The 10,078-nt window shown below is 40.3% G+C and overlaps 2 protein-coding genes across 6 annotated transcripts; one reads left to right on the forward strand and one right to left on the reverse strand.

The window, feature by feature from the left end:
* Positions 1 to 1,898: 1,898 nt before the first annotated feature.
* On the reverse strand, positions 1,899 to 6,133 carry LOC4327880 (protein farnesyltransferase subunit beta). Of its 4 annotated transcripts, none has more exons than XM_066303807.1 (14): positions 5,748 to 6,133; positions 5,351 to 5,437; positions 5,149 to 5,251; positions 4,661 to 4,696; positions 4,106 to 4,188; positions 3,973 to 4,026; positions 3,816 to 3,867; positions 3,685 to 3,749; positions 3,545 to 3,601; positions 3,380 to 3,452; positions 3,029 to 3,115; positions 2,839 to 2,956; positions 2,446 to 2,516; positions 1,899 to 2,317 (listed from the first exon to the last, which is right to left on the reverse strand). In XM_066303807.1, exons 1-14 carry the CDS (start codon positions 6,116 to 6,118, stop codon positions 2,084 to 2,086), a joined length of 1,491 nt encoding a protein of 496 aa, XP_066159904.1. In that variant the 5' UTR covers positions 6,119 to 6,133; the 3' UTR covers positions 1,899 to 2,083. The 4 variants fall into 4 exon arrangements, with proteins under 4 accessions (XP_066159904.1, XP_066159903.1, XP_015642051.2 ...); XM_066303806.1 differs by having other exon boundaries at positions 2,446 to 2,549; XM_015786565.3 differs by having other exon boundaries at positions 2,446 to 2,555.
* Positions 6,134 to 6,188: 55 nt separating this feature from the next.
* LOC4327881 (pentatricopeptide repeat-containing protein At4g32450, mitochondrial) lies at positions 6,189 to 9,524 on the forward strand. Of its 2 annotated transcripts, XR_001542720.3 has the most exons (3): positions 6,189 to 6,442; positions 6,924 to 9,284; positions 9,397 to 9,524. XR_001542720.3 is itself a non-coding variant. In XM_015766955.3 (2 exons), exons 1-2 carry the CDS (start codon positions 6,342 to 6,344, stop codon positions 9,211 to 9,213), a joined length of 2,391 nt encoding a protein of 796 aa, XP_015622441.1. In that variant the 5' UTR covers positions 6,189 to 6,341; the 3' UTR covers positions 9,214 to 9,524. The 2 variants fall into 2 exon arrangements, 1 of the variants encoding a protein (XP_015622441.1); XM_015766955.3 differs by having other exon boundaries at positions 6,924 to 9,524.
* The last annotated feature ends 554 nt before the right edge of the window (positions 9,525 to 10,078 follow it).

The raw sequence follows: 10,078 nt of genomic DNA on the forward strand, positions 1-10,078 counted from the left end.
CTCTCCGGAATTATTAGCAATAAAATATTAGACAATTGAGAAGGTATTATCAATGAAATTTTTATTTATACTGTATCTAGGCATAGTTCCCAATCAATTGTATCATTCTATATTCCTTCACAAAATAACATAAAAAAACAAATCCATTCAATTCTTATAAATCGATCCCTATGCTCCAAATGGATAAGAGAGATATTTTTGCTCAGCCCAAATTCTCTCCTTTTCCTTTATGTTTGAACAAGAAGAGAGAGAAAATATATGACTAAGATTGGATTTTAAGAGCCCAAATTCTCTCCTTTACCTTTATGTTTGAACAAGAAGAGATAGAAAATATAGGAAACAGATCCCCTGACTTTGTGCAGTTTGCAGTTGTGCCACTGACATGTGTGGGCCACATGTCAGTGGCACAACTGCAAACTGCACAAAGTCAGGGGATCCTCATTCGAAAATATATGACTAAGATTGGATTTTATTCCACTTTCTTGTTTCTTTTCTCAGCAACTTCTCTCATCAACTATTTCGCATTTTCAAAGCCATTAATAGTCCCATACCCTATTTTATATTTGATTGTATGGGGTAGGATACCTTATGCAAACATAATTCTAGGATTCCTTTTTTATGAATAAGAAGAATTCTTCCATTCTCTTTTTTTTTGGTTTGGGGAAAACCCAAACTAAAACTTTTCAAGGGAGTGAAATTCCTATTAAAGTCGTGTTGTTTACCTTGACTCTTCAAGAAAACATCTCACGTTTCGTGTGCTTTGATCTTTGTGGTGGTGAGACATGGTTGTACAAACATGCATGTTATGTTCACATTTTGGGTGTCATCCATGCTATATGCTTTTCTTTTCATAGTACTAGTATTTGCCAATGAGTCTATAACTCTCTCGCTTGTCTTTCGCGATTACAATACAGATGGATATGTAATATGGAGATAAACATCCCCTCGTTTCTTGCAAATCAAGTAGATAGTCATAATTCTTTATAAAAAATAGCAACATAGGTTAATAATACAAGATATATTACTACATAAATATGCAAGGTTAAATTTGACTTCTATTAGTTGTAATACAAAGAACAAATTTAACTAAAAATAGTTAACGTACACTCGCAAATATATTTGTTATTCTTTTACAACTTGTAAAAGCTGAATAATTTGAACTTTTATGTTTGTAGAGTAATATATTTCATATTAATCTACGTTGTTAATTTTTTAAATATTTTTATGGCTATTTAGGTGGCATGTAAGAAATGAAGGGAATATTTCCTCGAGAGATAAAAATACTTTCCCTATCTAACATCAGTATAGCCTTTCAAACTTTCTAACAATGGAAGTTTCTTGATGCATATTAAGTTCCCAATGACAGTTTTTCAGTCTCACAGGGATAAGTATTTAAGCATGAATTTCTTACTACCTCCAAAATATACCAATTTTCATAAGAATATATCAACATATATCAACTTTTAGTTATGAAAGAAGTTATATATTAACTTTTAGTTATGAAAGAAGTATCCCCTCCGTATTTTAATGTATGACACCGTTGACTTTTCGAACAACGTTTGACCATTCGTCTTATTCAAATTTTTTGTGCAAATATAAAAATATTTATGTCATACTTAAAGAATATTTGATGATAAATCAAGCCACAATAAAATAAATGATAATTACATAAATTTTTTAAATAAAATAAATGGTCAAACGTTGATTAAAAATTCAACAACATCATACATTAAAATATGGAGGAAGTAATATTTTAGGGGTAGTAGACTAGTACGATTCTTGCTAGAATTATGGTGATGTTCGGACCTCCGATTAGGAAAAGTCAGCAATTGGCCCATCAGTAACCAAGATAATTGAGATGTGGCCTCCAACTCCAAGGCCAAGAGCCCTTGCTAATGTACACAAGCGTAATTCCAGATTAACAAATGCCAGTTTGCGAGTTTATATGGACTTTTGGTATCTGGGGCCGTTCAGTCAGTGTAAAAAAGAATGAAATATCATACATGTCTTAGACAGTTGTAACTTGTAAGGCGCAACATTGTAGAGCTCATACATATCATACATGTCCTAGACAGTTGTATCACTAGCTTGAAAAGAACTCATAGGCCGTATGGTATTTGTCTAGTACAACATTGTAGAGCGGATGGATCGGCTCTAGCAAGTTTGAGTAAGGACCAAGCACGTGCTGCGGCAAGGGGCACGCATCAGAATCAACCATGGCGCTGTACTGGCTAACTGACAGACCACTCAGGCAGTAGCACGAGTGGTAGTGATCTCTGTTCTTCCCAGGCTTATCCCTCAACCCTCCATCCAGCACCTGCGTGATTTGGAACACGAATCAGATTTACCATTCAAGTGTCAAGTAAACACTAGAGAATTTCCAAGTTACAGCAAGAAATTTTCTACAAATCCAGCTAAGCATGAAATTAGATGTTCTTTTATTACCTGTGCGCAAAGCAGGATGTATTGCTGCAGCGCGATGTTGTGGAACAGTGGGCCTATTTGGTTGCTCTTCTCTATAAAATCAAATCCAAACTTAGCATAATATGCTGCTTCTGCCAAAAAAAACCAAATATAAGATCATGGGGATAAACAACCCAACATCATATACAACAAGAAGCTAGTACGATAACCTAGTTGATGAAGAATGAAAGGTATAAAATATGTAAAAAGTAATATTTGCACAATTGCACTTAATCCCCACAAGCAAATCAAACAGAACAAGCGCGGTCACACGCTATGAAGCGTGTCACCAGATATTTGAAGCAATATAATTTTAAAATAAACATTAAGCTGAAGATTTCAGTTCTCCATGAGAAACATATTGATGTTTCTTACCAGTAGAAGAGCTCGTACCACAAGCATCATCTCCTGGAGGCCTTTTGCTGGAATATGATGATTTTAATTGCTCATCAACAACTGTCATTAGTTTTTGTGTTAAAGCAAGAGCAGCTCCCTGGTCATACACCAGAAGTTTGTCAGATAGAGTGGAGGATGCCAGGAAAAAAAAAACAGGTATGGCATTAACCTGCCAAAAGGAGTAGCAACCATCAACCAATTTATTAGTTCGTCCTTGAAATCCACATTCCACTCCTTGGCGAAATGCCACCCAGCCCTTAATTGTGAAGATAATCCACAAAGCAATTATCAGTGTTATAATAAGTAAATGCTGTGACAGCCACAAACTACTATTAGTGTCTATATGGTGTTTTCTAATACATCTACTCAGCATTGTACAACTAGAAACCGAAGGACCACATCCAAATACCATGGTCTTAAAAGTTCACATTGCCTACCACTAAACCCATGGAAATTAGAAGTAGCGCTACACAAGTTGGAATAGAAAGAGAACTGAATCAATCAACAGAGGTTTCCTTACAATCAAGCTAGCCAAATCAAGTTTGTCCACTTCGTTAAGCAGGATCATCGTAGCCAGCCCACAAAAAGTGTACCTTGTCAAACCAAAGCAACTATTACTTAAAAGATCCAAATAGATACATACAGGAAAAATAAAAAAAAACAGAGATCCTCCGTTGAAACATACCCACCATGAGCTTCAGCATACGGTTCCCCAGCAATGCCACCTTCATAGGTTTGACACCTGGAGGCATTTAGTTTAGGAACTAACCAGCCATTCTATATTTTACAGCTGGAAAATTGACAATGACAAGAGCCAAAGCAAACCTTGTTATGTAATTTCCAACACCTTTTGCTAGTTCACCATCAAGAATGTTCACAAGGCTGGCAACCTAACAAAACAAGAAAAAAAAATCAAAGAATTGCAAAGAAAATACTAAGGGAGCAAAGAAACTCACCGATATTGCAGTATAGCTAGCACGAACATCTATTTCACCACCATCATGCATTCTGGTCAAAGGATAATAAAATGAGTGGCAGATATAAGGTGTAAGGAACTCGACATGGAAAGAAACTATTTTCTCCCCACTGTTTACTACTTGAGAAAATGCACACCTGAAAGCTCCCGATGTATCTTTCATCCGAAGCATGAACTTGTACAGGTTGTCCCTGATTTACACCGTAGAAATTGTTAACCATATGATACAGATGGAAGCATATTTAGTCAACATAGTGCCATAAGAATTACCTGTTTACCGATGATAGTGCCCTTTCACTCCCTATAGTTACAAGTGTATTTACAGCAGCATAAGTTGTAGCGAGATGAGGCAACTAGCACAAAGAAGTGAAATTGACATCAAAAAATTCGCCTCATACTAAATTAACCTTATCGAGTGAGTTCGTAAAACTGAACTCAAATTAGGAAGATCAAAGAACAGTCAAGATTGACTATTCTAAAGTTTGCACGAGTTGGATAACACAAGTCAAAGCACTAACTTTGCCATCAAAATGAGAACCTGTAGTTATATAAACACTTTAGGCCATCAAATACCCAAAGATAAATTGATCTTCAGATATTTCATCACATCGAACTTGTTTGAGATGGTCAATTTAGTTAGGGTAGATGTTGAGTAGCCTAGACTGGCCCATCTAGTCATTTGAAGCAAAAGATCAGTGTTCACATGGTTTGTTGAAGTTTTGTATTGCCTAAGATAACGACAACTAATGTGAAATGTTAACCAACTCAAAGCTATATTACCCAGCCACAAGTTTGGAACCCAAAAGTTTGAGGTTAAGAGAAAACCTGTCCAGGTCCTCCGCCATAACCACCATCTTTGTCCTGAAAGAATCATGATAATAATGGCAATGAAATCTTCAGAATCACATGTATGTGCAAATCAATATCTTCAGTTATTTGCTATGTATCCATAAGCAAATTCATGTTGTACCGAACACTTTATGAGAAAGGAAAGGGATAACATGAACTAACTAAGTGGAGCAGAACAAAGATAGTTGTGCTATCCTTGATATGCATGAAAAGTTACATGTGGGTTCAGAAGATTCATTCAGACACCCAGCTTGAGACTTTAAAAATTCCACAAGACCTTAGAAATCTAGTGGAACTATTTCTTCGATTGAACTTTGTTATCACCTCAGTAAAGGAAAGAACAAAGTACTGAAAAATTGACTTGTTGAGTTGGTTTCTTTACAGACGCATGAAGAGTGGTAACTAATGCATATTTATGTAGTAAGAGTAACATTTTTTTATATAATACCAGCAGTTTAACAAACCTGACATCGAGATAAGAAGTCCACAATATCATCCTCAACATCGTCAGGTATTTCATCCAACAGAGCAAGTGCATGAATAATCCAGTAGCACAGCCAAGGTCGACTAGAACATAATTTTAAAACCAAATATATACATCAACTTCGCATAATCTCATTTTAAAACCATATTCTGCTATATAATTCAATACCGGAGAACCATTACTTGGCATCGAGCACATGGAAGCTTGGTCCAAGATGTTTCAGCCCTCTCGTCAAATACTCAACATGCTGCTCACGCCACAGCTCTAACCTGAAGCAGTAAACATACAACCAAATCTCGTAATAAGGAGGTGGGGAACATTAAATTCTCAACCTAACTGGTAACATTAAGCTTCTGTGACTGTGAACAACATAACCAGGCTATATCTACACTGTGTAATTGATAAGGATGAACTAATTACGGAACTAAGTCAAGCTAAAATTTAGCAACAACGATATGATACCCGCACCCATCTAGCACATCTCTCGCATCCCAATCCGCCACAGCACTCTACATGCACAAACACTGCGAGTAACTAAAGCAAAGTGATAGCGACAGCGCTCTCGAAGGGTTCGCTTACATGAGGGAATTGGCGTTGGGCGCGTTGCCGAAGAGGACGCGGTAGATTTCGCCCACCTTCGCCTCCACCTTCATCTGCTCCACCTGCGTCACAGTCAGCCGGGGCAGCTCAGCGGCCTGGCTATCCGCTGCCGGACCGCCCTCAGCAGCAGCAGGAGGATATGGCGGCGGCGGCGGCGGCGAGGGGGGGTCCATGGGCGCGGTGGTCGGCGGCGCGGAAGGCGGCGGCCTGCGAGCTCGCTGCAGCCGCGGGGATCTCACCGAAAGGCGGCGAACCATGTGCGAGCCGGAGAGGCAGCAGCCGTGGCCGCGGTGCTCTTGTGGGCCCCGGAAGACGGGGAAAGCGGTCAAGCCAACAACCAGAAGGCCCATTGGGCCTTTGCCTATTTGGGCCTATTCCCATCGGACGACTCAAGTGCAGCCACGTACGCAAAACGCGGCCGAGGAGAGGCAGTCGCTCCTTCTGCTTGGCGGCTGGACTGGAGAACGAACGGCCGCCGCATCGTCGCGAGGTTTTTAGGGGAGGGAGCCGCCGGAGAAGGGGGAGGAGAGGAGGAGCGCGCCGAGGTCGGAGGGAGGAAGGAGGAGGAGAGAGATGGCCGCCATGGTTGGAGCACGCAGGGCCCTCCTAGCTGCCCGTTACTCGCCTCGCGGCGCGCTCGCTTCGCCCGTCCGTCGCGTGGATTCGCCGCCCAGGTACCGCACCGTCGCCCCACTAAGCCCTACGGCGAGTCACTGTTTCCTTGCATCAATCTTGGGTATTCAATAGCGTTCGTTTGGTTTAGTCTTAGTTCTCTCAGAGAACTTGTGATCTTCTGTGCTAGAAGGCTAGAAGCGAAGCCACAGATTTGCAGTCCTTTCTCTAGAGAGAGATTTTTTTTTAGGAAAGAAATTGTCCTTTTCTTACTTGTTCATGGAGGCCAATCATGGTTTGAAATGGAAGCTGTGGCACTCATGCGCCGAACGCAGATACAGGGTACTTGATAGTTGTTGTTCCTTTTTTATGCTGAAATGTTCCCACTCGTTCAATAATCAATCCCGACTTACAAGTCCAGAATACATAGCTCCACAAAGCTGAACAAACTCGTTTTACTCTCTGGATTTCCAAGTTGATAACCTGATGATCGTGTGTTTCTTTCCTGTAAATTCACTTTCTCCATTGACTACTGTGCTGCAGTCTTCCAGCTGACAGAGGTTGTCTGTGGCCTTTGGTTCCACATCGAGGCGCTGGCAATTTCGCATCAGAACAGATCGATGGGGACTATCACCGCGAATGGGGAGCACGTAATGATGGGAACTACAGGGAGCCCCATCGAACTGATAGTCTCAGCCACCAAGTTCAGGCAAATCTCCCTTCAACTGATTCCTCTGTAGGAGCTGATAGAATTAGAGGTGTGAGTGGTGATGGAAGTGTCAATGCTAATTACAGACGCAATCCTGGGCAACCGGAGTTTCCAAATCGTCATGAGCCGTACAGTAGTGCAAGGGTGAATAATGGAGCATCTGGATATAATGACAGGCAACCCTATGGCAGTGCCAATGCACAGTACAGAAGCAATTCTGCGCAGCCTTCCCAAACAGGTGGACCATATGGATTTGCGAATCGTAATGAGCCATATACTAGTGCAAGAGTGAATTATGAAGCACCTGGATACAATGACAAGCAACCTTATGGTGGTGGTACTACATACAACCAGCAAATCGCTAATGGGGATCTACCAAATTCCCAGTATAGCCGCAGACAAGGTAATAATAGTGGCGTTTCTGGATATGGTACAGGGCATCATTATCATGGATCTGACACATACAGATCTGGCTACAACACCCAAAATAACCAGCAGGCATATGATAGTAGGCAGTATGGATATGGCCCTTCAGGACAATCATATCAAGAATCAACTGGAAATGATCAGCAAGTCTTTCAACAACAGGAAGTTGATCAAAGATCTGCTGGCAATTATGCAAATAGGCCTGGTTCTACCTCAGAATATCCAAATCCAAGTAGATTCAATAAGGAACATGCTGCAAATTTTCAGCAAGGCTACAATGGTGGTATTGGACATAATGTTTCACATGCACCTCAGAGCCCTTACGTCAGTAGCAAAATTGATGCACAAGGTAATTTTCCAGGGCAACCCATGAATGTAAACAGATCTGTGCAACACAATACTCATGCACCTGCACTGTATCAAGATGGCATATACCGCAATCCACTAACTGATAGCCCGTCAATTGATGGGTTACCTTCTGGAGCATCTGATGTAACCAGTGGAGAATCCAAAGTTACTGTTGAAGAGATGGATAAGTTATGTGAAGATGGCAAAGTAAAAGAAGCTGTGGAACTTCTGGCTTTGCTACAGGAAGAAGGAACTGTAGTGCATGCTCCTCAATATTTTAAATTGATGCAAGCATGTGGTGATGCAACTTCTCTTGCAGAAGCAAGAAAAATACATAATCAAATATCTCAATCAGCACTTGCTGTTGACACAGATATTAACAACAAAATTTTGGAGATGTATGCTAAATGTGGGTCAATGGAAGATGCGAAGAAGCTATTCAATACTATAGCTCAACGTAATTTGGCATCATGGAACACTATAATCTCAGGTTTTGTGTATAATGGTCTTGGTGACGAAGCAACTGATTTTTTTGATCAGTTTAAGCAGACAGGTAATAAGCCAGATTCAACCATGTTCACACATGTTTTCTTGGCATGTGGAATTTTGGGTTCTGTTGATGAGGGGATGTTGCATTTTGAATCAATGCAAAAGGACTTTGGTGTAACTCCCACCATGGAACATTATGTCAGCATTGTTAATATGCTTGGGCAGTCTGGCTATATTGATGAAGCTTGTGAATTTGTTGAACAAATGCCTGTGGAACCGAGCATTGATGTCTGGGAAAGTTTGATGAATATGTGTCGACTAAATGGCTTTTTGGAGCTAGGAAATCGCTGTGCTCAAATTGTAGAGCGATTGGATTCTTCTAGGCTAAATGACCAGTCTAAAATTGGTCTTTTCCCTGTTGATGCTTCAGAACTTGCAAAGGAGAAAGAAAGAAAAAAGGCTAATGCTGTTGAAGCTAGGAGCAAAGTTCATGAATACAGAGCAGGAGATAGGTCCCATCCTGAACATCTTAAGATCTATGAAGAGCTGAGATACTTAGCAGCTCATATGAAAGAGGCTGGCTATATTGCAGATACTCGATTTGTGCTTCATGATGTTGATCAAGAAACTAAAGAGGATGCTTTACTAGCTCATAGTGAGAGGCTAGCTGTCAGTTATGGTCTTATAACTAGTGCTGCTCGGTCACCTATTCGGGTTATAAAGAATCTACGCTCATGTGGAGATTGTCATACAGCTTTGAAGATAATCTCTAAACTCGTTGGTCGTTTGATCATTGCAAGGGATGCAAAGAGATTTCACCATTTTGAGAATGGTGTATGCTCTTGCAAAGACTATTGGTAAACACAATATAGCAAACCTACATTGTTCAATTTTGAGGTACAAAACCACAATAGGTTGTGTAAATCCAGAAGGTAGGCTGTTGCCTAACACTTAGCTAGCCACTAGTTTCATGTCAGGCACATGTATGCTTTTTCTTTGAATGCTCATTCTCTTTTGCTTTTCTTTTGGTGATTTATTATTCAGGAAATCAAGCGTTTGAACTTGAACAATCTTACATGCTGCCTTTCAGTGGCACTTCTTCTCTAGGAGGCCATCTAAATTCGCTGTATGTGTCACTGCAAAATGGTTCTATAAACATGCTTTTGTGCTGATCCCAATTGTCAGGAAAAATAACACTGGTGTGTGCTTTAGCTGAAAACACAGCATTCTGATCGGTTCATATACTCATTAGTTCACTGAACGTCCAATGTTCGTTATTCGACAACTGCTACTTTTGATTTTATTTCACTGAACGTCCAAGCTGCGTTATTCGACAACTGCTACTTTTGATTTTTCTTTTTGAAACATGCTACTTTTGATTTTAGTTGTATGAGATGGAGATTACTATACACATAAATTTCGTTTGGTTTTGTATTGTGTACTTTTAATCATGTACCATCCTGGAAGTGGAGTTGGTGCTGGTATGTCTACGCTCTTGTTCGGATCAAAGCATTTTCTCGAGGTTTGATATATCTGTGTATAGGTAAAAGGAGTAGTAGCTGACTGCCCAAGCATATCATTGGGTGGAGAAAGACTGGCTTCAAAACTTCTGAAGGAAGCAGAAGAGTTACTAGGCTCCAACCGGCTTCAATTTACTACTAGCCACATTGTCACGCGTTGCGCGACCATCATGACTTCTTTAAATCTCTATCCATGGACTATGGCA

This window comes from Oryza sativa, chromosome 1 (assembly GCF_034140825.1).
Source record: "Oryza sativa Japonica Group chromosome 1, ASM3414082v1".
In the NCBI taxonomy this organism is placed as follows: Eukaryota; Viridiplantae; Streptophyta; class Magnoliopsida; order Poales; family Poaceae; genus Oryza; species Oryza sativa.